We start from the raw sequence: 27998 nt of genomic DNA, 5'->3' as shown, positions 1-27998 counted from the left end.
GATGCTAGCGACACAATCATATACGTGAGCCAAAAGGCGCAAACGGTCCCGAGCCAGGGTAAGGCGACACCCGTGGGGATACCGTGCGTGAGGCCGCAAAGTGATATGAGGTGTTACCAGCTAGATCGGTGTGACTTGGAATCGGTGTCCCGACACCACGTCTCTTTCTTCGCAAGGGATGGTGATGATTCTGCCACTTCCGGGCATCTTGAGGACGTTGTAGCCGTGGTGGGCGACTGCCATGAATTTGGCCAGCGCTGGGTACCCGAGGATGGCATTGTACGATAGCCGGATGTGGGCAATGTCGAAGTCGATGAGCTCGATGTGGTAGTTGTCGCATTGACCGAAGGTGACAGGGAGACGAACTTGACCTATCGGGGTGGTAGAGCCGTCAGTCACTCCTGAGAAAGGCTTGGCAGGCTAGAGCTGATCGTATGGCACTTGAAGGTTGTCGAAAGTCTTGACGGACAGGACATTGAGCCATGCGCCGCCATCGATGAGGGTCTTGGTGACTTGGACATTGCTGATGACGGGTGAACAGAGCATCGGGAGAACGCCGGCCGTTGCTACGCACTTGAACTGGTCTGCCGAGCTAAAGGTCACTACTAGGGAAAAGGCTAGCAGCAGCGTGAGTTTTAGGTGTATCAGCAGCGCGGGGACCGGCGCTACTAATAAGGCGCTACGGCTAATAGTTAGTAGTAGCGTGGGAGAAACCCGCGCTAATACTAACTTTGTTAGTAGTAGTGTGTGCCACCCACGCTACTGCTATTACAGACTCGCGCTACTACTAATGAAGTAGTAGTAGCGTGCCTACAATACCAGCGCTACTAGTATCCTAAATACTAGTAGGGAACTTTTTTTCCCAACGCTACTAGTAGCAAATTAGGAATTAAAAAAATAAAAATGGATGCTGTATTCATGAATGGAGATCAGAGACACGTCCAGTGCAAAATAAATTTCACAGAACCATCTGAACACTTGCACTGTTCATGGATGCAACATTCAACATCTCAATTCGAAGAGATCACGAGGACACACACAACCATCATCAAAAGGTTGGTACCTTCCCTAGCATTTCACCACCAAAATAACCAGACCACTTCTCTAGATGTATGTACAAAGCATCGAGGTCCTCCACCTTGAGGAACTCCGGACGGTGGCGTCGTCCTCCACCTCGGTGACCTCCGGACGGTGGCGTCGAGGTCCTCCACCCCGGAGACCTCCTGCGTCGCAATCACCTGGACGATAATCTCTATGACACGGTCGCGGGGCTTCACAGTGAAGTCTGCCTCCGAGTAGTTGAAGAGCACGACTCCCATCGGGCCGCAGTAGTCCTCGTCGATCACCCTGCACCCAGTCGAGAAAGTGAAAACTTGTTAGTTCGCGCCCTCGTGCAGATCTAGTAGGGTATTTTCTTCAATTATCTGTCTCTTTTAGTCTATTATGAATCTTCAAAATGAAAAACCACCTACTAAATGCATACCCTAGCTGTACGTGTTCATGCTATCTTCTTGTTTTGGTGCATTCAAGAAATACTAGTGTATTTGAGCTATATATGCTTGAAATATTTGACAGTTAACATCTGTTCAAAATTTATCATTTCATGGATTGGGAAATCGCCAACAAAGGACATCAGAAAATTGATTCCCACTGCTCTTCAAAACAACGCCGGGGTCAACGCTGACTCTCCACAGAGCACCATTTTAAATCGGGCAGAAAAATGTACACAGGGAGTGATCTAAACGCTCTTATATTAGTTAAAGAGGGAGTAGTATATAAGGATGCCCATCATCTTGTGGAAAAATGTACTAGCTACCAATAATGAACTATTCATGTTGAACAATTTAAATTCGAACAATTGTGAATAATGATTCAGCTTACACATCCTATAAACAAAATGGTCAACTCCATGATGTATCCATCAACTACCTAAATTTTAACATGGAAACTTTCCATAATATATAGACGGGAAAGAGATAGAAAAATGGATCATGCTTGAGATAGAGATTCTTACTGCAAATCTTAACAGAAGACATGACCTGCCAACACCTGAGTCTCTAATAAGCAATAGCTTGAAGAGGTAATCACTGCATGGTCAAATAAGAGAATGTTAGTCTCCAGCAAACACAGTGCACAGAGAATAAAACAAGTAGTGGTGACATTTTCAAGATGATAAAAAAGGTCAGCGCGCTGCACATAGCTCCTGCTTGCGCAGGGTTCGCGGAAGGGTCCGGCCACTTCCAAAGATGATAATAAGATACAATAACTATGTCCAGGCTTGGAAGATTGAAAATAAATTAAAAGAGAAATGTATTCAAGATAATAACACACAACAATTAGATGGAATAATATTGTCAGGCTTAGACAAGTAAGCAGCGACAGATGAAGGGACATTTTGATGTTTAATACTCGGCCAAAATGCCAGTTTTGCTAAGCTAATAGATCCCTATGTACTAGTGTGTGATTACTATGATAGAATGTAAAAATAGTTCCCCTTGCAGCATTAAGACTAGTACTATAACAACAACCTTGCCCTTTGATTCCTGCGATGAGAACCGTCTTTGAACAAAAGATCGCGCATTTGATGATCTGATACGAGCAAGTACTACAGTACTAAAGATCACACATCTCAGAAGTTTATAATGATATTACGCTTATGGTGCCTAAATTATTCTCCATATGCCGTAGCAACAGCAGCAAACATGATTAAGTTAGTGTTGTAAAACAATTACACATGGTGCTAAGTAAGATACCCCAGCTCCAAACATCTAAAATAGTCATTTCTTCTGTTTGGCACCTAGCAACATATCTAATGGCTACATTTAGTTTGTCTTCCGCAGGTTTCCACCTCGCACAGAATACCAGATGTTGCGTCCATTTCCAAGCGATTAGCGGGGCAGGGTGGGTTGTACTACCCCCATTCAAGCCTGAAACAGACGCCAAACAACTATACGGAGTTGGCGATACACGACCCCCCCGGCCTGCGACGAGGACTACAGAAGCATCAAACAGATCTACTTTTCTTTTATCCAATCATGAACCATTCTAACTTTCTAGCCAAGTACACACGCATTATATATATACAGGAGCAAATTTGATGACGAATTGGAACCAAAGTTGAACTAGCCTGGTATGTAGAGTTCAGCTAAGCTAGGCAAATTACTCCCTCCTCCAATGGAATCAATCAAGCAGAGTAAACAAACACCTCACTTGACAACCAAGCAAGCAGTAAACCAATCAATTGTATGGTATGGATGGGGAACACCTAATGATTTGATTAACATAACAACCACCATATATAGCTCCAACTAGTGAATCTGCTCGTGCTCATGTCTGAATCGGAAAGGGAGATAGCAAAAAACGTTTTTTTAAATCAGGCTACAACCAGACCCAAGCAAGACAGAGAGATGGAGGAGAAGGAGGCTGCTCTCCTCTTCCAGAGCTTCCTTTGGCATCAGCGTCGTCCCGTTCCTTGGCGCTGTTCATCCTACATCAGTCACCTATAGAGAAGTGACGAGAGGAGAGATGGGGGTCAGAGAGAGACGGAGAAGTAGAAGAGAATGGGAGGAGGGATTCGTACCATAGCACCGTCGTCGAGGTCTTGGAGGGTCACCATGGCCGGCCTTCGTGCCGTTGCTGGTCGCCGTTCCTCCTATGTTGGGGATATTACTGCTGGGCGTAAACCGGCCTATCTGGGCCAGGTCAACTTCATCAGTAGTTCAAGAGTGCTAAAGCCCAAGAAGGCAGATGAGGGCCTAAGGCCCATAGCCGGTTCAAGACTTGTAGCTGTAAACCGATATTTGTATATAAACTTGTATTGTAAGTTAGGAATAAGGAGAGACCAACCCGGATACGAATATCGACCGGTGTTGGTACTCTGTGTACCGACGGGCGTCACCCGTGTATATAAGGGGACGACCCGGCGGCGGTTCAAAGACAGCCAACAACTCGAGACATAGGCGAAGCTTGTTTGCTCTCTAGTCATCGAAACCCCATCAATTCCATCACAACTAGACGTAGGCTTTTACCTTCATCGAAGGGGCCGAACTAGTATAAACTCTCTTGCGTCCCTGTGTCCGCTTTAACCACTTCAAGCTAACCCGTCGCGATGGCTCCACGACTACGTCCTTTCTCTAGGACATCTGCCGTGACAAAACCACGACAGTTGGCGCCCACCGTGGGGCTATCGCACGATGGTTTCAGGTTCTTGGAGGGCCGCTTTAAAGGACTCGAGGGCTACGCTGTAGGCCGGATGACTAAGAGTCGTCGCGGCAAGCTCTACATCGACGACGCAGGCTGGGGCCCCGAGGCCGGCTCAGTTGAGTACGGGTACCGGGTCCCCTTTGGTGGCATTCACGTTTTCATTGGCAAGATCAGTGAACCGGGCCCTGAGCCGGACATCTGCACCGACCTCGTCGAGACGGCTCAGCATGCACGATCCGCCCGGGTTAAACTGGCCATGAAGCGTGCCTTCGTGGGAGTCATCCATGGAGGAAGTTATGAGGATGGATCGGAATCTCGCGGCGAGACCGTCGTTTGTTCCGATGACGAGTCATCGACCGGAGAAACCGAATCTCTTTATCAGCTACAAGACGGCCGGATTGGGGGCTGTTCCGATGGCGACAGTATTCCGGACCCCTCTGATCTGCCCAACCGGGTTGGAATATTCATGGCCGGCACACAAGCAGCGCTTCATTCTTCGACCGCTGTGGCAACAACCTTCGGTTCAGCAGCGGCGACGACTGCCGAGGTAGGAGGCCCTGTGCGCCCGCCGGCTCAAGTTCTATCAGAGCTATTTGATGCATTAGCTGTGCTTATGGCGGAAGCTAATCCGGCGGATCAGGATGTCCACAACGCGGAGATTGCAAAGATAAAGGAACAGATCACCCAGGCCAAGGCGGATTTGGCAGCTGAGGACACCAGGATGGCCACAGAGCGGGCCGCTTTAGACGCACAGGCCTACAGGCTTAGGTTGGACTAGAGCGCGTCGCAGGAAGTCATGAGGAGGAAGCACCGATCCCGTTTGCCTCCGGTTTTTGAGGCCAGAGACCTTTTCAACACTCCAGGAGCAATAACCAGCAATCCGCTGGAGGGAAACCGGGCGGAAGCTCCTGGGACCGGTGCACCGGTTCAGCCTCGTCAGATGGACCCGCCTCGTCAAAACACCGTTATACCTCAGGCTGTTTTAACACCTCCGGGTCACTGCTCCAACCTGATGGACAATCTCGTTGCCACTGCTGCACGGCTGGAGGCCATTCCAATTGAAGGTGACTCGCCGCAGGCAGTAGAGACGCGACGGGTCAAGGAGCTCCTGAGGACAGCTTTGGTCCAACAGGAAGCGTACTCGTACAGCCGCGACCGGATCCACTCGACCCCCCGTCCAAGCCGGAGCTATAGCAGACATGTGGATGAACCAGCAGTGTCGAGTAATGAACGACGTGGAGCACCCCGTGGCAACAACCCGGCGGGTGGTGCTGATAACGCTTAGGAAGTGGTGGACCGGGCCCGAGCGCGCAGGGAGGACGAGTTAGCCGCACAACATCAGGCTCGGCAGCTCATGCTAGTTCGTCCAACTATCTCGATCGAACCTGGTGTTACTTCTAGTTCTTTGGGGGTGCCTTGCCTTATCCCCGCTTTACGCAATGTGCGCCTGCCCAAGGATTTCAAAGGCCCGCGCAAGGTACCAAATTACACGATGGATCAACCTCCAGAGACATGGGTGGAGAGCTATGAGATGGCCATGGAGATGCTTGATGTGGATGATGCGGCGTGTGCGAAGTACTTCACCATGATGCTTGAAGGAACGGCCCGTACTTGGTTAAAGAGCTTGCCGGCTAATTCTATCAGTTCATGGGCCCAATTACGAGCCCGGTTTATCAGCAATTTCAAGGATACATGTAAACAGCCTATGTCGATAGTGGACTTAGCTGCCTGTGTCCAGGAGGAAGGAGAATCAATGACTCATTGGGTGCGCCAGGTTTCACAAGTGTTGCACTCATCAGACCGCATCAACGCTGACACTGCAGTATTGACCCTAGAAGGCAACTGCCGGTTTGGGCCCCTAAAGCTGAAGTTGGGACAGATGAAGCGTCATTGCACTGACATGGGGACCCTCATGGCCGCTTTGGTGAAATATGCTGATTCTGATAGTACCAAGGATCCCGAATCTGATGATGACAAGACAGGGAAGGGAAAGAGGAACAGCAACTCCAAAGGTCAACAGCATCACTGGACAGGCAATGGTGGTGGAGGCAAGCGTAAAGCGGATGGTAACATGGACTTTGTGGCTAATACCAACACGCAGGACAATGGCCAGCTACGCGAGGGTAAACTGAAAAATCGCAATGGGGCACCCAACCCTAACCCGGACCGCCTAAACTATCTGCTAAGCCAGCCCTGTCCAAGACATGGGACGAAGGAGGCGCCAGCAAACCACCTTTGGAAGGATTGCTTCATTATGCAGGAGTTCAAGAATTCTAATGCTTTCCGGTATGATCACGGCTCCGGCGGTGGCTCAGGATCCGGGCCGGGTTACGGTGGAGAAAATTCCGGTTCAGGATTTAATGGTAATCCGAGCGGACATAATGGTCAAAATAGTCAGAACAGCCAGGGTGGTTACAACCAACAGCAGCAACAGTCAGGTTACCAGAGCAACCCAAAGCAGTTGAGTAGTGGGTAGTACCATGTCTTCACCACTAGCTTGGACAAGCGAGACCGGAAGGTTCAGAGGCGGGCGGTCAACTCTGTTGAACCGACCATACCCCGTTATCTACGTTGGTCTGAACAGCCAATCATATGGAGCAGAGAGGATCACCCTCCCCAGGTTGATAATCCGGGTCAGTTGGCTCTGGTGGTGGCACCTCAGGTGGGAGGTTACAAGTTCACCAAGGTGCTCATGGATGGAGGGAGCAGCATTAATATCTTGTACTATGAGACCTTCCGTCGTATGGGACTAACAGATAAAAATCTCAAACCGTCTAATATGGTGTTCCACGGTGTAGTACCTGGCAGATCAGCATATCCTGTTGGTAAGATAGCTCTGGAAGTGGCCTTTGGGGATGATCATGATTCCAGGTCGGAGACATTGACGTTTGAAGTGGTGAAAATCCAAAGTCCATATCACGCCCTGTTTGGGCGACCGGCCTACGCCAAGTTTATGGCACAACCCTGTTATGTGTATTTGCAGCTCAAGATGCCGGGTCACAAGGGGACAATAACGGTTCACGGAAGCCGCAAAATTGCTTTGGAGTGCGAGGAAGGAGATGCGGCCTATGCAGAGTCGGTTTGTGCCACCGAGGAGCTGAAGTATTATAAGGACAATGTTGATCCGGCGGACATGACTCCATTAAAGAAACCAACTACGGAGCATGATCCGGCCCCGAAGTTCAAATTGGCGGCAGAAATTAAGCTTGTTGACTTTGTACCTGGCGATTCGTCCAAGCAGTTCAGCATCAGTGCTAATTTGGATCCGAAATAGGAAAGCGCGCTCATCGAGTTCATCCGTGAGAATCGGGACATTTTTGCATGGAAGCCCTCTGACATGCCAGGTGTACCGAGGCAACTCGCTGAGCACACCCTTAATGTGGATCCTAAATACAAACCGGTGAAACAGTTCCTCCGCCCACTACTAGGAAAAGGCATGCTAGTGGCGCACCAAATTTGCCTTCTAATGGCGCACTACCGGTGCGCCACTGGCATCACGCCATTAGAATTAAATTCTAATGGCGCACCACCGGTGCGCCATTAGTATCTGGTGTTCTAATGGCACACCACGTAGTGCGCCATTAGTATAGCCTGTAGTGCGCCATTAGAATGCCTCCCAGGGGGCCATATGTACCCATGTGCTTTGGCATTATAATGGCGCACCAGCAGTTAATGTGCCATTAGTGTGATGATCATAGTGCACCATTAGTGTCTTGTGTGGTGCGCCATTAGTATGAATATTAGGTTTTATTTTTTTTGCTTTTCTGATTTTTGCACAGGTTACAAAATATATTATTGGACAGAATATAGACAGCAGCACACATCAACATCAGATTCATCGAATACAATAGAAGATTAGTCTCCGAATACAATTCATCATATTAGTCTCCGAATTTAAAAGACCGAACAAAGATAAAACATTACAAGTCTCAAGACCGCGAGTATCGAGTTTGCCTTCACATTACAAGTCGATATCGATCATCTAAACTACCATCACATAGAAGAGAGCTGTGGTCATCACGATGAACATCATCGCGATCAAACTGGTCTTCATCCGGTTCCTCCAACGCTCCCTCCTCTCTCCCGCTAGATAGCGGGCGTATCTACATTCGTCCTCCGCCCTAGTGGTGTACCCTTTGTAACTGTTACCGCTGAAACGGTGAACCTGTCTCCGACACTCCTCCCAGTCGTCGTAGACTCGGGGAACCTTACCCTTGTACACGACATACGACGACATCTCTATGCACAAGCCAAACAACAGAGAATACATAAGCAATATGTAAGTATGCAACAAAAGGATCAGAAGAGAAAAGCAAGACATTAATAGCACGATTCATGGTCCTACTAATAAATAGCATCAATTACATCTAAGTTGAACGACTGTCCAAACCAAAGAGACATACGAATTCATTAAAGTATAATTACAACATGAGCCAATCAATGTTTCAGAACTACACATCACTACTTTCGACTCGACTCATCGGACAGGAATGTGGATGAAGCCGCCGTCTGTCGTGATGGTCATGAAATCACGGTCGTTGTCACCCTGCATTTGTAGTGTTTCATCTATCTCACTGTTGAACGGTTGATATCTGAGGAAGAACTGCCCCGAGGTATGAAGGACATCTTGATGGATGATGTCCGCAAACTCCGACTGGATGCAAAAGAATTCTTGTCTGAGGTCCGCGTCCTGGACTGCCGACAAGCTCGCGGCCCAATCTTTGAGATTATCCGGTAGCAGAAGTTGATGATGGTCCCTTACGATCGCCCGCATGTGATGGAGGGCGTAGTAGGCATCCTTCTGACCGCCAGGCGGCTGCTTGACGCAGCAGAACTTCGTATTGTGTGAGAACATGTGCTTGCCGTACTTACGAACTGCCCTGGTGAAGGTGCCTCCAGATTTGGTGTAGCCGGGGAGAACATCATCAAGAACTTTCTTGACATTTGTGTAGTCTATGTTGGAGTTACGGTTCGGGTCGAAATACGTGGCCATGGAATATTTCGGGCTTAAGAGGATGAGTGTGCAATGTGTGTCACTGCACAGAACACGGAACGTTAGAAAAAAAAGAACGATCGAAATCTAAGAGATCATATGTTACGGGGCGGTTAAGGGATGACTTACTCGGGTAAGTAAGCCACAAGGAAGTTATCCTTATCTGGGTTTGCCAGAATGACGCCTTCGAGGTGTGAACTCGCAACTTGGTAGTCTCCAGCGCTGCTCAAGTGCTTGGCACGCATGTAGAAGGGGTCGACTATCACGATGTCCGGGGTCTTGTCTCTAATGATCCGCATCTCCATACTCAGTGAAAACAGCCGAACGAAGGTGTAGTGCAGCGGATGAAGGTTAAACATAGCAAAGATGTCATCAAATCGTAGGACGATCGTACCCCCTATGTCGCTATCCACAAAGCCCTTGCCCTCTGGCACCTTGGCCACGAAAACCGGGTATGCCACATCCTTCTCTCTGAGACGCCGCTTCTCCAAAGAAAGAACACTGTCATGCAGACTCCGCATAGCACCGGTTGTAGCATTCAGCATATTTGGCGGTAGCATCGCCCTACCCGCCACATGCACCCTCCTCGAGATATCCTCAGGTGAAGGTGGCCCGTCCTGAGCACGGATCAAACTCGGTGCCGGCTGGCTCGCACCGGCGCCCTTGTTAGTCTTTCGTTTTCGTCCCTTCTTCTTGATCTCCTGTAATGGGACCAAGTTCTGCTCACAGACCGCCTTCTTGAGCGTGTTGGGGCTGATAATATTTCGCACCTCAGCTATCTGAGGCTCGGTGAAGGCGGGAGCTGGAGGCGTGTCCTGAGAACTGAACGCCAGACGATGCCTGTTGCAATTGGATTTCTCCGCCGTACCAGCTAGATCGCGGTGGTCTTGGTTGGGTTCTTGAGAAAGAGGCCCGTAGAACTTGTCAGCGTACCCATGTTCGGCAAAGTACTTATCAACGTTGGTAAATGTACCGTCGTCGTTATCGTCGCCGTCCGGATCCTGTGCCATAGGGCTGTCCGGATCCTGTGCCATAGGGATGTCCGGCAGGTCCGGTAGCGTTGCGGCGTTCTTGCCATGGCTTGGCGCCGGCATGACTGGCGGTCTTGTCTGTGGGGTGGTGTCCCCCGCCCCCAAACGAATCTGGCTCTTCGGCCAAAGTAGGGTCCAGTTTACGCAGGCGCTGAGGGTCATCTCATCTTCTTCGTCGGCCCCAGCGGGTCGAATCGGAGGTAACAGCTCGTCGCAGCCTGGCAGCACCCGAACCACTTCAACCCTATACATTGTGGGTGGCATCGGATTACCGTGGAACATGGGGTTGCCCGATTGAACGATTCTGCCCTTGGCGACATCGACCAACTCGACGCCCACGAAGAGCAGAAGAGTGCAAGGAACGTCGGCGGTGCCCTGCGAAAACATGTACAGGGCGTCAGGGATGCCCAGTCAAAGGCAAGGAGATGAAGTCATCGGCCGAGAGGCTTAGTTACCGTGATGCCGTCGAGCTCGGCTAATGTCGAGGCACCGCCAACGGCGGGCGTGCAACTGACGGAGGGGGCGCTTGTTGGCGAGGTGCCGGCCGGCGTACACCCGGGTGCATTAAGCTCCAATGCCCATGCCGGCGCCGGAGACACGAATACCGCCTCCGCCGGAGACACCAATGGCGAAGCCGCCGGAGACACCAATGGCGCCGCCTGCGCGCTGTGCGAGTTGCTGGTCGTGATGCTGGGAACCGGGGGAGGCCCCTGTTGGCCGCCCGCAATCCACGCCGTCAGCCCATGAATCAACGTAGGCACCATGGCGTTGAGCGTCGTTCCAAGTTGTTGTTGCACTTGCTCTTGGACAAGCTCTGGAATCCGCGCCACTTGTGCCTTGAGTTCTTCAACCTCGCGCGTCTGGCTTTCCGAGCTGGTCTTTTTCTCCTTCCGCACACTAGCGGTATAGTATGACCCCCATTTTGTGGACAAGCCTTTGCCGGCCACACGACCAGCTGACGTCGGCTTAGTGAGCTTATCCTTGTTTTTCATTACGTTCAACGCCCTATTTAAAGGGGTGTCAAAAGGGGAGCTCTTAGACGACCCCGTGCTACTGCTTTCAGTGTCCTGCGAAAGGAACGTGAACCATTTAGAAATAGTGGGGATTAATTAGAGTGCAACCATATGGAGCTAATTACGCGGGGGTGTATTCCTTACCAGAAGAAGTTCAAGCGCCCTGGTCTTCGGATCCGTGGTAAGCTCCTTTGTTATCGGGTCCTCCTTGTACCGGGCCCTGACATAGTTCCTGGTCTGCTTGTCACCGCTGTATTTCTCGAAGCAGGGCGGTAGGCCTTGCTCGGCACGCTCCGCGTCCTCCTTGTCCCATATAGGCTCCGCCACTCTGTAACCGCCGGGACCAAGTTTGTGTTCCCCTAAGTTCAACTCCCGCATTTCTTTCCCCACTGACTTGATTCAGAGGTTGCACTGCTCTCGCACTTGATGTTGAACTCCTTGTACTCATCTTCGCTCATCAAAGGATATTTCGCCTTGATCTTCTCATAACTATCACCTTTATCAATCATTCTCTTCACCGCGCTTCTCCAAGTAGACAGGGCCGTGCTCATCTTCGTGAGGGCGGCACTGTTCACTTTATTCCCTGAGAGGCGTGTGTTTTCAAATTCGGCGGGGAACTTGTATCGTTCGTGCAGCTACGTGAAGAGGAGGTTGCGCAAATTCCCTCGGTCCTTATGCCTAAGGTTCTCGGTGTTGATCGAGACGGTGCTCCGGAGAATGCACCCGAGCTGAACCGAGTACCCCTTTACTATATGTTTGGGCTCCGTTGGATTCCCGTCGGAGTCCACTTGAGTGAATTCCTCCTTGAGGGTGCGGAGCGCATTCGGGCGCCGGTCCTTCCTTTGCTTCTTCGGTTGCCTACCATCTGTGTGTGCGCCGCCATCATCAGTGGTGGCATCCTCGGCGGCACCATCAGTGGTGTCATCCCCGACGCCACTAGGGGTTGTGTAATCAGGATCGGTGTCTTCCGTGGCGTCCTCATAGTGGTGAGGTTGTTCCTCCATCTCCTGCGACAGCTCCCAGAATTGCTTGCCGCCCGAACCACCGGCCTCATCGTTGTGGGCCATGTTTCGCTCTAAATAGGAAAAAAGTTTGGTCAAAAAGTTGGTTATTGTCAAGGAACAAGATCATGGTCTCATCATTTAGGGTTTGTCGACACCGAGGCACCCTAAAAGCCTAAGCTTTCATCATTTAGGGTTTGTCGACGCCGAGGCACCCTAAAAGCCTAAGCGTACATCATTTAGGTTCTCATCGACACTGAGGCATCCGGGGCAGCCAAGTTAAGTTTTCATCATTTAGGGTTTATCGATGCCAAGGCACCCTAGGTTGGGCCTAATCACTTGGCACTAATCACTTGGCTCTATTGCCACCTATGTTGGGTTTATCATCTAGGGTTTATCGATGCTAAGGAGAATTCTAAGTTGGGCCTAATAACTTGGCTCTATTGCCACCTATGGTTTAATGCAGCAAGAATGGCATGGCAGTTGATCCTACTTAACTAAGTACTAAGATACCCCAGCCCATGCATTAGTCGCAAGTACCCCATATGTCCTATTTTTAGCAAAGTCATGCTAAAATTCACGGAAAATTTTAGCATGACCTTTGCTGAAAATAGGACATATGGGGTACCCGAATTTGCCGGAACGGAAGTTAATCGATATTCCGGCAAACTCAAGGGAAACTCAGGGTACCTACAAATTCATCACGACACAATGGTCGGAGACAAAACCCAGCAAACTAGCAAGATGATCATCATCTTTGCAAGACAGTAGCTCAAGTTTTTGACAGTAGCCTCTGAAGAAAACAGCATTGCAACATTCAAGTTCACAGGATAAAAAAATCATCCACATTCACCAACCCACATGATGTTAAAACCCACATGAGATGTAAACAGACTTAAAAAACCCACATGATGTTATAACTGTATACACTGAACATGATGATACCAAATGGGAAGGAAAATTGTATCACTCTAGATTAGTGTAGCCACTATCTAACAAAACCAGAATGTTAACAAAATTACACCATGATGATACCAAATTCTTGTAGCAGTACAATGAGTTCACAGGATAAAAAAATCATCCACATTCACCAACCCAAACTGGTGGAGATACAGCAAACCAGAACCTCCCAGGCTTCTGCCATTTTATTTTTCCCACCGTATATGTTTTTTGATTCATGTCATGGTACTTTCTGTCAAACCAAATATTTTCTTTCTACATAATCTGGGAAGTTTCCTTCTTACTGTCTCACTATCTTACTGTCTCACTACAAAAAACTAGTATGCTTAGTTGAGACTAGTATGCTTAGTTGCATTATGACAGGCAAACACTACAAATATTTGTGTTTTTAGTTGAGCAATGCAGCGACAGTGTGATAGGCAAGTTTCAGCTGGCAAAGTGTCACGATTCAGACAACAGAGCAGCTAAGTATAGCAAGTGGATAGTTTAGTCAGTATACTAGTACTCTTTAGAAAGCATGAGACATATATTACCTGGAGGAGACTTCGTCGGAGAGTTGCCTGTGAATTGAAAATACAACGAGATCAGCAAAGGACAGTAAGATATATACTGAAATCATCATAACAAAATGCCAGCTACTGCCATGGTCAAAGAATAGATTATGATAGCTGGACAAGTACAGGTCAAACTAGATAATTTTTAGAACCGGTTTAACCACCGCAGGATAAAACAATGCATCCAAGACTGGGCTTAGACTAATATCCTCATAGCATAATCTAACATCAAGCAAATAATATAAGAACAGTGAAAATGTATGTTCACTGCAAATGAATATGGACCAAGTGTTCACATTCTTGGAGTAACAAATATTCATCCACTCATTTGTAGATACCTAGGAGTAACAAGACTGCACTTGCCAATAATTTTTTATTTATCCTTCCCAAGGACCAACTCCTAAACTGAACACAAAAAACTATGTGCACATCTGCAAGTTGTAGAAGGAAAAGGTGCAAAACTAAAAAACTATCAAACTAACAGATCCATTAATCAATTATGGACTTCTTACATGTTACATCTATCATTATGGACTTCTTACATGTTTCATATTGTTGCATGAATCCAAATTCACTGGAATATTGTTGCATGAAGCAAAAGAGGCCCTGGGCATCCATCCAACACAGCTAAACAAAGAAAATGCAGTTCCATACTTTCACAATACAATTCTCTTCAGATTTCTTATTAAGAGACAACAAGATACTTGTCACTGAAATTTTCTTCAGATTTCACAGTACTGAATTTCAATGGGAAAAATTCTTAGTACAGTTCAATCTCAGGGAATCAAATATGAGAATCAAATATGGGTCATGCAGTTGCACTATCTGTATAAAGAACCATCGGTGGCACTCCACTAAGAACCATGCCGCCGGCTGGTGCCGAGGATATGGGGATTGCCGGTGGGACGAGATGGGATTGGGGTAGGGTCTGCCGGCTGATTGTAAGTTATATTATGTATTTGCTTGCAAGCATCAATGGAACAAGGGATGGCAAACTATCTCCTCCCTTCATTTTGAACAAGAAAGGAACCGTACTAATTATGAATTACTGTAAGTGAAATATGAGTTGAAATTATACGTAAACACTTGTGACATTTCTTCCCCGACCGTGGAATGTAAACAAGTACTAGGTAGAATCAGAGATAAATTTCCCTAGGTAGATTAATGAGAGGAAGCTATTTCTATTCAGAATGCAGCAATTTACGGCTTTGCTAAACATGATGCAGGGCTGTACGACACACAGACAATCAGATCCCTGGATCTGTGCAAGGGGAGGTCGTCTGTATGATATGGCGCTGCAGGAAAATCTTGCACAATGGCTCATCTTACAGTAGCAATCAGTAACCTATGACACCATACGATACGTTGCCGCGACTCGCAGGGGCGGATCTAAAACTAAATAGTGTGCCGACACGCCCTGAAATTGTGAAGGCCCCTCCCTACCCTGGCGGGATCGATTGATTTTAACAACAGAGAGAAACTGACGAACCAACCTATCTGCTCATACCTGGAAGGAAGGAGACCCAATCAGTCCGTAGGGAGTGGGACGGGGTGGAGAGAGCGGCAGGATGCTCCGGAGGCCGATGAAGTAGGGGAGCTGCGGCGGCGAAGCGCGGCCCGAGGGGGCGTCGGCGGTTGGTGGGCGGAGGCCGCGGCCCTTGGCTCACCCTTTGCTCTTTTTTCTTGGTTGGGGGCAGGTGGCTTGCTGGTGCGGCGGTCCTCGATCTACGGTGGCGGTCCTCCTTGATCTGCAGCAGCGGTCCTCCCAGCCCGAGAGTCACTTGGCAGCAGCAGCTTCCCAGCCCGTCGGGGCACTCCTCCCTGGTCCGGACTGGCCACGCTGCTCGGGGACGGCGAAGGAGGCAAGGGGGGCGGCGAGGGGGACGGCGAACACGGGGGGCAGCGGGTGAGATCGATGAGGCAGGGGAGAGATTAGAGAGATTGGGGATTTAGTGTGGGGGGGGGAGCTTTCTAATGGCGCACCACCCCCTCGTGCGCCATAAGTACGACTATTCTAATGGCGCACCACCCCTCGATGCGCCATTAGAATTTTGTTTTAATCTAGCCCACTAGCCATATCTACAACCTAACCCTATCTACAACAGAACCCACCCACTAGCCCAACTGGTCAACACGCAACACACACACCAGGAGGTCCTGGGTTCGATTCCTAGGCTCCCCAATATTTTTTTTATGCATTTTAAATGCTGTTTTTTATATTTATTTGTGTTTAAATATGTTCAAACTTGTTTAAATCATAACAGTAATATTTTTTATAAAAACAGTAATAAATTTTAAAAAAATATGTTCAAATTTGTTACTTGAAAATATCATCGGCGGCGGCGGTGGAGCGGGGGAGGGTGCGGCGGGTGCCCGTTGGCGGCGGTGGAGCGGGGGAGGGTGCGGGGCGCCGGGTGCTCGTCGGCGGCGGTGGAGCGGGGGAGGGTTGCGGTGGGTCGTCGGCGGCGGTGGAGCTAGCGGGGGAGGGTGCGGGCGGGATCGAGATGGAGGGGGATCGAGATCGAGATGGAGGGGGAATCGAGATCGAGATGGAGGGGGATCGAGATCAAGTGTCCTCATGAATTCAAAAAGTGCCCATGAAATTTAAAAATATTCATGATATCAAAAAGTGCCCATGAAATACAATCGAGAAATGAAGACTACGATTTAAATACAATCGATCTTAGCTAGCTATCTGTTCACAATCTTCTTGCCCTTCTTTTTCGCAAATGGAGTTCTTCTGTGGAACGGACGTCCATTAGGTAGGGTGGTCCTACTTCTTCTTGTGGTGTGTGCTGCTACTTCATCGTCGTCGTCATGTTCGATCTTCGGGTCGCCGTACTTGTCGAAGTCTTGCTCATTGGCTACTCCATCCATTCCGATGATCTTCCTTTTGCCTCTCCTCACGACAACACGACTGGGCTTTGACGGGTCGGTAATGAAGAAGCATTGGTCCACTTGGGAAGCCAGTACCCATGGCTCATTTTTCACGGTGATGTTTGCGCCCGCGGTCTTGGATTTGGCTTCGGGTATAACCATGGTGGTGAAATACCGGTCTTCTTTTAGGACGCTCTTGGCCCATCTGACACGGAACATCGGGACCTTCTCTCCAGCGTAGCTCAGCTCCCAGATCTCCTCGATCCTTTCGTAGTATCTGTCCTTGTCGTTACTGGTGTAGGATTCCATCATTACCCCGGAGTTCTGATAACCATCGCTCTTCATGTCCTTGTCCTCGGTGTAGAATGTGTAGCCGTTGATATCGTACGCCTCATAGGTCATCAGGTTGTGCTCGACGCCCTGTGACAAGGCGAATATGAGTTGTTCTTCTGCGGAAGAATCCTCATGTAAAGGGTACGACAGAAGCTTCTGCTTGAACCAACGCGTGAAACATGAGTTGTGCTCTTTGAGTATATCTCCGTCCGTCCTCTGTTGGCCTCGATCATTGTACGTCTTCTCAATAAAGGTTTTGTGCTCTACCACCCAAGGATCGACCACGTCTATGTGTTGTAGCGCGACTAGGTTTGCTCTTTCAAAGTCAGCGAGTCGACCCTCGAAGTCGACATGCATTTCGCGGCGACCCTCACGGTGACCCCATCCAGCGAGCCTGATGAGGTGCCTGTTGACGTGCAGACCAACGGGGTTCTCGATTCCTAGATAATTCGTGCAGTAGGAGATGCACTCTTCGGTCAAAAAGCCCCTGGCTATACTTCCCTCTGGATGTGACATGTTGCGAACGTATCCTTTGATGACACCATTCATCCTTTCGAACGGCATCATGCTGTGCAGGAACGTCGGCCCGAGTTGGATGATATCCTCCACGATATGGACCAGCAGATGCACCATAACGTCGAAGAATGCGGGCGGGAAGTACATCTCAAGCTCGCATAGTATCACCACGATCTCTTCCTGTAGCCTTCTGAGTTGCCTCACGCCATTCGACTTCCGAGAGATGACGTCGAAAAAGTTGCATAGGCCAAATAGCGTTTCACGGACGTGCGCGTCCATGATCCCACGGATTGCAACTGGAAGTATCTGCGTCATCAGCACGTGACAGTCGTGAGACTTCATCCCGCTGAACTTCTGCTTCGCTGGGTCTAGGTATCTGCTTATCTTCCCCGCGTAACTGAAGGAAGTTTTACTCCTAGGAGGCAGGTGAAAAACTGCTCGATCTCCTCCTGACTTAGAGTGAAGCACGCGGGAGGGTAGTCATTTCCGGTCTTCTTGGCCTTTTTGCCTTTGCGACGACTTTCTATGTCCTGCTTCGCCTCATCATCATCATCATCATCATCATCATTAGCGTGAAGCTCCTGCCTGATACCCATTGATTTCAAGTCTGCCCTTGCTTTCGGCCCATCTTTGGTCCTCTCTGGCATGTTGAGAAGGGTACCAAGCAGACTCTCGCACATGTTCTTCGTGATATGCATGACATCAAGGTTGTGAGGCACACGGTGGATCTTCCAGTACGGCAAAGTCCCAAAAAACAGACCTCGTTTTCCATACCTTCAGCAGCGGCTCTGGCGCCTTTCGCTTCTTTCCCGGCAGTGGGCAGTCTTTCCAATTTTTCAACAGCTCGTCTATTTCCTCGACGCTCCTCGTACACGGGCGTTTTCGGGGTTCGGTTTCACCATCGAACAGATCCTTGCGTTTCCTCCACGGGTCATCGTCGCGAAGCCACCTTCGATGTCCCATGAACATGGTTTTCGAAGACCCGGGATCTCTATCTAGCTGGCAATACGTTGTGTCATCCATGCACCTTACGCATCCAGAAAATCCGTGGACTACCTGCCCCACGAGATATCCGTAACCGAGATAGTCATGCACCATCGTGAGCAGTGCGGCTCTCATAGGGAAATATTCTTTCTCTACACCGTCCCACGTATTGGCTGGCATTTTCCACAGCGTGTCTAGCTCCTCCTTTAGCAGCCCCAGATACAGATTGATGTCGTTCCCTGGTTGTTTCGGCCCTTCAATTAGCATACTCATGTGAATGTACTTCCTCTTCATGCACAACCAGGGGGGAAGGTTGTACATCCACACAAACACAGGCCAGGTGCTATGTGTGCTTCTCTGTCTGCCAAACGGATTGACTCCATAGGTGCTCGCGCCCAGCATGATGTTCCTTAGATCCTTCCCGAATTCTGGGTATTCGAAGTTCAACGCTTGCCACTGGCTCGCATCCTTAGGGTGACTCAGCATCTTGTCTTTTTTATTTATCTCCGGATCATTTCCGTCATCTTCCCGCTTCTTCTCCTCCCTATCCGCGTGCCAACGCAGGAGCTTTGCTACCTTAGGGTCCGCGAAATACCGCTGCAGACGAGGAGTGATCGGAAAGTACCACACCGATTTTCGAGGAGCTTTCTTCCTCTTCTTGTATCGAGTGACGCCGCACACCGGACATATGGTAGACTCCGCGTGCTCGTCCCGATAAATGATACAATTGTTCATGCACACATGGAATTTCACGTGCGGTAAATCCAGAGGACACACGATTTTCTTCGCCTCCTCGAAACTGGTCGGGCACTTGTTCCCCTTGGGAAGACGTTCGTGCCAGAATGACATGTTCTCATGGAAGGATGCGTCGGTCATTTTGTGTTTTACCTTCATCTCCAGAGCCATGAGCGTTACTTTCAGGCGGGTATCCTCGGGCCTGCATCCTTCGTACAATGGAGTAACCGCGTCTATCTCCAGTTGATCCAGCTTGGCTTTCTCTCGGGCGGCAGCTCTTGCGTTATCCGTCTGCTTGAGAAGCAGCTCTTGAATATGAGGGTCCTGCACCCAGCCTCCATCGTCGTCTGCTCCGGCATCTTCATCTTCATGATCATGCCCTTCATCTTGATCTTCCTCATCATCATGTACGACATCTTCTACATGATGACTGTGTACAGCATCACCGTCGTGATCATGTCCTAGAGATTCTTCGTCTTCTCGCTCGCCCTCGCCGCGGTGGTACTTGTCTTGTTGCCCTTCCTCATTTCTTGCCCGGCCCCCATGGACGACTTCATAGTCATCTTCATCACCTTGCCACCGATAGCCATCCATGAAACCACGCAAAAGCAGGTGGTCCCGCACCTGCCCGGAATCCGGGTCCGCAATAAGGCTCTTCAGCTTGCATCTTCGACACGGACATCTTATCTCCGTCTCATTCTTTTGAAGCATCTCGGCCTTCGCGGAGCTCAAAAACCTATTCACGATGCCTTCAGTCATCGTGCGGACCATGGTCGCCTGCAGGGTAGAGCAAAACGATATTTTAGAACCAAGAAAAAATTTGGCATGACCTTCCCTAAAAATAGGACCAAAAAGAATGCATAGTGCCAAAATTCTTGCCGAAACGGAAATGAATCAAAACATTCCGGCAAAATATTGGCAACTATCGCATTTCAAATACCGGTACCTTCAAACACAAACATATATGAAACACCACAAACACATGCAACACCACAAACATACATAGATCTAGCTAGGCCACAAAAAGTGCATGTGCACGTTGTTGGAGCGAGCTAGGGAGAAAAGAAGTAGATCTACATCATGAAGATAGCTTTCCCCTTACTTATCAAAAAAAGGTAATTTCACCACTTAATTTTGATGAATCTATGGTGGAAATGAGGTGAGGAGGAGGAGGCAGCCGAAAGCTTGGAGAAGGAGGTGGAGTGAATGAAGTGGGGAAAGTGAGTGGGTAGGTGTGGGGCTGTCCAAAATATCTTGTTGGGGTCCCAGGTTACTAATGGCGCACCACCAGCAAATGCGCCATTAGTAACCCTGGTTACTAATGGCGCACCTGCAGGTGGTGCGCCATTAGTAGTTTTGCAAAAAAGTAAAAAAAATAAATATATATACTAATGGCGCACCGGGTAATAGTGCGCCATTACTAGTTTAAACTAGTAATGGCGCACTGTGAAACGGTGCGCCATTAGTAGTTTTGCAAAAAAAAGAATAATTTTTTTTTACAGTAATGGCGCACTGTCTGCCTGGTGCACCATTACTAGTTAGAACTAGTAATGGCGCACTTCGACCTGATGCGCCATTAGTTTGTATGGAAAAATGGAAAAAAAATTAATACTAGTGGCGCACCCTGTTTCTGGTGCGCCATTAGTGTCTTCCACACTAATGGCGCATCACCAACCGGTGCGCCATTAGTATATAGTAGTGGCGCACTGCTTCCATGGTGCGCCATTAGTATCAATCCTATCTATAGCCCTTTTCCTAGTAGTGGCCGGTTTAACGAAGAAAGACGCAAGGCAATTGGAGAAGAGGTAGCCAGGCTCTTAGCAGCTGGCTTTATTGTTGAAGTTTTCACCCTGAGTGGCTTGCCAATCCGGTCCTGGTCCTTAAGAAGAACGACACCTGGCGCATGTGTGTGGATTGCACAGATCTTAATAAAGCTTGTCCAGCAGATCCTTTTGCCCTCCCCCGTATTGATCAAATTATTGATGCTACGGCGGGTTGTGAGCATTTAAGTTTTTTGGATGCATATTCTGGCTATCATTAGATCAAAATGGCAGTTAAGGACCAGGAGAAGACGACATTCATAACCCCCTTTGGAGCCTTCTGCTATGTGTCTATGCCCTTTGGGCTCAAGAGTGCCCAGGCAACTTATCAACGTTGTGTGCAAAATTGTCTACACAAACAGATTGGCTGTAATGTACATGCTTACGTTGATGATATCGTGGTTAAATCCAGGGAGAAGGAGACTCTGATTGGTGATTTGAAGGAAACCTTTTATAACCTGAGGACATACAAGATGATGCTTAATCCAGACAAGTGCGTCTTTGGTGTACCGGCGGGCAAGTTATTGGGCTTTCTGGTGTCCAATAGGGGAATTGAGGCTAATCCAGAGAAGATCACAGCCATCACCTCCCTGGCTAAACCGAAGTGTATCAATGATGTTCAACGCCTGGCAGGCCGGATTGCCACGTTAAGCCGGTTTATCAGTCGTCTTGGTGAGAAGGCAATCCCTTTGTATCAGATGTTGAAGAAGACGGATCAGTTTGTCTGGAGTTCTGCTGCTGATGAAGCATTGGAGGACTTAAAGCGGCAATTGGCCAATCCGCCTGTGCTCGCCGCTCCCATTGACAAGGAGCCGTTACTGCTATATGTTGCTGCTAATGCTCGGGCGGTCAGCGTGGCTATTGTGGTGGAGCGAAAGGAGGCAGGTAAGGAGCATCCGGTTCAACGTCCAGTCTATTATATCAGCGAGGCACTCATTGAGTCCAAGCAAAGGTATCCGCATTGGCAAAAGCTGGTGTATGGAGTTTTTATGGCAAGCCAGAAGCTTAAACAATACTTCCAAGGGCATCCAATTACGGTGGTCAGTTCTGCTCCTTTGGGGGATATCATCCAGAACCGGGAAGCAACTGGCCGGATTGCCAAGTGGGCTATAGAGCTTGGGCCGCACAATTTGAAGTATGTGCCTCGGACGGCGGTTAAGTCTCAAGCACTTGTTGATTTTATCAATGATTGGACGGAAATGCAAGCACCTGAAGAAAAGCCGGATCACACATATTGGACCATCCATTTTGACGGATCCAGGCAATTGGAAGGCTCGAGGGCTGGAGTCGTATTAACTTCCCCACGAGGTGATAAGTTTTTTTACGTTCTCCGTTTAATGTTCCCTTGTACTAACAATGTAGCTGAGTATGAAGCTTTGCTCCATGGTCTCTGGATGGCTAAGGAGATGAATCTAAGTCGAGTTAAGTGTTTCGGTGACTCGGACCTTGTGGCTCAGCAAGTGTCCGGCACTTGGGACTCCAAGGACCCACTCATGGCAGCATATCATCGTGAGGTGGATATTGTTGCAGGTCATTTTAAAGGCTATCAGGTGGACCACGTGGACCGGCGGAAAAATGAAGCGACGGACGCTTTAAGCCGGCTGGGCTCTCAGCGCAAACCGGTCCCGCCCAATATTTTTCTGGATGTGCTGCACAACCCGTCGGTCAAGATCCCTGGTGAAGTGGATTTGGCTATTCCTGATCCGGAGGCTCAATTGGTGGTAGCTCTTCATGTTATTCCGCATTGGATGCTTCCTTACCTGGCGTACAAGAACTGGGGCGAGTTACCAGAGGATGAGACTCTGGCCCGACAGATAATCCGGCGATCCAAGTCCATGACTATTATCAACGATGAGTTGCATCATTGCAGTGTGTCAGGAGCATTTCAACGCTGTGTGTCTCCTGAAGAAGGCCGTGAAATTCTGCGTGAGATCCACGAAGGAGATTGTGGTCACCACGCCGGTTCAAAGTCTCTGGTGGCTAAAGCGTTTCGCCATGGCTTCTATTGGTTAACTGCTCATGCTGATGCGGAGGATCTGGTCAGACGATGTGATGGTTGCCAAAGGTTTTCAAGATGTGCTCATGTACCGGCTCAAGAATTAAGAATGATTCCAATTACTTGGCCGTTTGCGACTTGGGGGCTGGATATGGTTGGGCCTTTCAAAAGGTCCAAATATAAGAAGACCCACCTCCTGGTGGCGGTTGACAAGTTTACAAAGTGGGTGGAGGCAGAACCTGTTAGTAAGTGTGATGCGGCCACGGCGGTTCAGTTCATCAAAAAAGTGATTTTCCGATTTGGCTTTCCACACAGTATCATCACAGATAATGGTACCAATTTGTCCAAAGGTGCCAGAAGGAGTTCTGCGAACGGGAGCATATCCGGCTCGATGTTTCCTCAGTGGCACACCCACAGTCCAATGGTCAAGCAAAAAGGGCTAATCAAGAGATCTTGAGAGGCGTCTAGCCCCGGCTCATGGTTCCTTTGCAGAGAACGCCGGGTTGTTGGGTAGAAGAATTACCATCTGTGTTATGGAGCATCAATACAACACCCAACAGATCAACAGGATACACACCGTTCTTCATGGTTTATGGAGTGGAGGCGGTTCTCCCCAGTGATATCCGTCATGATTCACCTCGTGTGATGGCTTATATTGAAGCGGACAACGAGGCAGCACGGCAAGATGCTTTGGACCGGTTGGATGAAGAGCGTGACATAGCAGCCGCCTGATCGGCGATTTACCAACAGGATCTTCGTCGTTATCACAGTCGTCGAGTCAGAACCAGAACCTTTCAGGAAGGGGATTTGGTGCTTCAGCTCATCCAAGATCAGACTGATATGCATAAGCTATCCCCACCTTGGGAGGGGCCTTTCGTGGTCAGCAAGAATCTGCACAACGGGTCATACTATCTGATCGATATTCGAGAGCATAGGGACTCACGTACATCAGAGGAGGAGACCAACAGGCTGTGGAACATAGCTCATCTTCGGCCTTACTATACCTGAGCCATTGGTTCTACTTATGTACATATTACGACGATGTATATATTATGATTAAATATAATAAACCGGAACCTCAGCTAAAGCGGGGTATCTGTTCTTTTACATCATGTGTGGTTACACGGAGTTGTTGTAAAGCGGCCTCCGGTTTACCCCTTGAGTTAGCTTTTTAAAAGCATCATGTTATATCACTTGGGGGTTTGGTCGTATCCAAACCAATACCATACCTCTTGATAGGCGAGAGCCACCAGATCACTTGGGGACTTGGTCACGTCTGAACCAGTCATGCCTCTTGATCGGCCTAAGGCCACAGAATCACTTGGGGGCTTCGTCGAACCTGAACCATTGCCGTGCCACTTGATCGGCATAAATGCCACGGTTTCATTTGGGGACCTGGCTGACTAGAACCATAGTTACACCTAACGGGAGCTTGGTTGTGTTCGGCCATGGTAACGCCATCTGATCAGCTCAAATAAACCTTTTTTGCAAACGGTTTTGTCATTGCATTTTATTCACACTTTTCTTTGCAAGATACTTCTTTCTTTTTATTGCGTTCTTTAAACCGACAAAGTTTTCAACCGGTTCATACTGCAAATTGACGGAACACGGTTCACTTCAATCCGGAGACTATTTGCCCGGTTTGATTTTTTTGTTAACATCCTCTTATGGAGTAACACGGTGTTTATTATAACCCGGTACGGTTTACATGGTAAACCGACGTCATATATATATGGGAGCTGCTATCTCCACCAACAGTGTGGGTTTATAAAACTCCGCTTCAAGATTGGCCGAGCCAACTTCACGCTCAATGATGGCAGGTATTATGTATCTCAAAAATTTATTCATATACTTAAAAAAAATCGGATGTTTTGATTTCATGTATGCAGTCATCATATTCCGCCTGACGGTACAACCGCGGTGGCACTTGAAGATTTTTTATTGCAGAAAGTACTTTGGCAAGTTCATCACTCAAAGGAAGAGCAAATTATGCATGAAGGATATCAACATCAAAAGTATCAGCTAGCCTATTACAAGGCAACACGGTGCCCACAATAAGATCATTGTTTTTTGCAAAGGAGAAGCAGTTTTAAACCAGCTTCCGGTTCAAGCTTGGTCACCAGCCTGGCCTGATGGTTGTGGGTCATCCTGCGCCGCTTCAGCTTCAGTTTCTCTACCCAGCGGCTGGAAATCAACAGTTGTCCAGTCGATTCCCATTAATGCTTGAAAAACAGCTTCATCATGGATCAGCAATGACGGGTCAATATAGGGAGCGTAAGTATGCTTACGGATTGGAGGGATAAGATTTTCCGATTCATGAATTGGTGCAGCTATTCGCTTGTTCTGATTGTCATATTGGGCTTGATAATGAGACAAGTCTGCTTCTTCAGCCAATTGACAAGCTAGCGGACGCACCTCCCGGTTTATTGCTGGCATATCCGCTTCACCAAACTCTGACCCGTCTTCCTTCAAGCTGGGATAGCCCTGAGCCGCTTCAATAGGATCAAAATTCGGCACCCAGGCTTTTGCCCGGATCAAGGCATTGATCACACTGGTTCGAGCAACAGATTTCTTCAGCTCTTCAACCCGGGCAGGAAGCACCGACAGTTTCATCAAAGTGTCTTGAATCAAAGTGGGTGCCAGTTTGTTGTGGGATGCGGTACAGATGATCCCCTGTGCGCCAGTGTACAGTTATTCGACCAACGTATAGGCGGCTTTCAACTTCTTCCGCACATCTGACCCCAAGTGACCAATGCGTGTCCCTGAAATATCATAAAAGGTTAAACCGGCAGCTCTATAAGAAGGCCGAGTCAATTCAGAAGTCAAACTGGCTTACCAAAGATAGCGGTGGTCATGGCATGCACGTGCCGCTTTATGCTGGTCAGTTCATCCACCACCGGTTTTAGTGCAGCTCAGCATCCTCTGCTCGTTTGATTAAAGCAGACTTTTCAGTGGCCCAATCCACCCACTTCTTCTTGAAGCTCTCCTTAAGCTGTTCCATGGCGCTTAAAGCACTAGCTAATTCCTCTTTTGCTTTGGAGGTTTCAGCTTGTTGGGTTTTCAGGTTTTCTTGGAGATCGGCGACTTGGCTTTCTTTCGTCTTCAGCTCAGCCTGCATGCAGACAGTTATATGCTTAAGCAAAAACGGTACAAGGATTCAAGTACCAACCACATAACAAGTAATGCACTTGGCACTTGGGGGCTAATGCATATTCGATCTTCATCTTTCAATTACTTACAAAGTCCCAAGATCAATACAAGTATTCAACTTGGCACTTGGGGCTAATGGCTATTTGCTCGTATATATTCTGATGCGGCAATCTCAATTACTTAAACTACCGGTTTAACTACGCTAAGTTGAACCGGCCCTTGGGGGCTACATCAGCGAATTTCAAAGCATTAAGATTTATATTAGTAAGTCCCGGTTTGAAAGAAGATTACAAACCGGCCCTTGGGGGCTAGGAGAGTCAGCAAGAATTGAAGCATACAAGCAGGAAAGAGCATATGGAAGTTACCTCATATTTATCTTTCATCATATTAACCAGACCGGCTTCATAGTCACGACTGGTATACAGCCGGTTCAGGTAGCCGGAATGGATATCTCGGGCATTCAGAGCAGCGTAAGTCGCCAGATCAGCATTCCACTTGCCTTTGCCAAAGGCAGCAAATTCTTCCTTGGCAGAATGTTTGGACAAAGCGACAGGATTGCTTGGCTCGGTATGGCCAGTGCCAGTGCCAGTAATGACAACCTCATCGTCCTTGGTATTGCCGGTTTGTACTGGGGCTGTTGGCTTGTCAGTAGGCTTTGCTGGACCGGTGGATTTCTCAATCCGGATGGAGCTTGTGGGCTGATTGACAGGACTTGAGGCATCAATAGGTCTCTCTTCAGCAATAGATCATCGTCTTGCTGCGGTGGATCATTGGGTATATCCTCAGGAATAGCCGCTTCAAGATCTGGTGTCTTGCCCGGTTCAAGGATGACATCTTCTTCGGCCGCTTTGTCTAGGTTTGGCCCTGGAAGGAATAACAAAATCAAATACAGCATATGTTCCAAGGCGATGTGCTGCAAATATTATGATAAGTATAGCTTACCCAAGCACCGTTTTGAGTGGTGGCAGCTGAGTAGCCGTTGACTCGCCAGAAGATGAGTGGGAAGTAACCTGGTAATCGGAGTTAGATGGATTAAGAGGTTGACGAAAGCAGCCCGCTTTAGGACAAGCACTGACAAGCAAATTAGAGACCTCTGAACGGCGTTTCCGAACCGGACTGTTCGGTAAACCGGCGGAGGTAACTACCTGGCCGCTGTGCCGGGTTGTGCGACGAGCTTCGTGCTGTTGGGTCTTCATAAGAAATTTGGGATCCAAATAAGCAAGAGGATGAGAAAATTTAACTTTCCGCTTTGCCTGATGGATTTTTAGTGAAGGCAAAGGTTCTGAATCGGAAGAGAGAATAATTACCTCTGCAGCATCAGCGTGGCTGGCTTCGGCATCATCCTGACAAATATCATCATCAATAAGACGCATGAAAAATAAGCCAAGTGAGTCAAGCTCTACCTCAAGGTCTGGATTATCCACATCATCATCAGGGGCCGGATTAGAGGATGCAGTGGTTCTTTTCCTGTGGACAGTCTTCTTCACAGCTTTAGTCTTTTGCCGGGTTGCTCTTTCTGGTTTGTCTGGTTTTTCTGGTTTCTCCTGCGGCAGTTTCTTGCTCCAAAACGGATCATTGCCTTGATTACACAGACACTGATATTAAACAATGACCAGATATATCAATAACAGATTCAGCAAAAAGAAAAATCAAAGTCTTACAGCTGGCGGTTTGTTCGTGGCACAGAAGGGAAGCAGGCCGTTTTTAGCACAGATGTGTTCCGGTTCATTCAGCATCTTATTCATAGCCTCTGTGATTTCTTCATCGGTGAGCTGGATTTTGGAATGTCGCAGTGGGTCATCAACATTGCCAGTATACTCGCACATCAAACC

General features: G+C 48.5%; 1 protein-coding gene across 1 annotated transcript in view; it reads right to left on the bottom strand.

Annotated features, from left to right (window-relative positions):
• Positions 1–958: 958 nt before the first annotated feature.
• The window catches only part of LOC147986282 (uncharacterized), a 31419-nt gene continuing 4379 nt past the window's right edge, over positions 959–27998 (bottom strand). Inside the window, exons 2-3 of the mRNA XM_087541946.1 lie at positions 1183–1347; positions 959–983 (exon numbers count right to left, since the gene is read on the bottom strand). Of these exons, the coding sequence (XP_087398072.1) occupies positions 959–983; positions 1183–1347 (190 nt within the window). The remainder of the gene's footprint in view (positions 984–1182; positions 1348–27998) is intronic.

This window comes from Triticum urartu, chromosome 2A (assembly GCF_056163025.1).
Source record: "Triticum urartu cultivar PI428250 chromosome 2A, HENAU_Tu73, whole genome shotgun sequence".
NCBI classification, from domain to species: Eukaryota; Viridiplantae; Streptophyta; class Magnoliopsida; order Poales; family Poaceae; genus Triticum; species Triticum urartu.
This window is presented reverse-complemented; position numbering and strand designations above follow the sequence as displayed.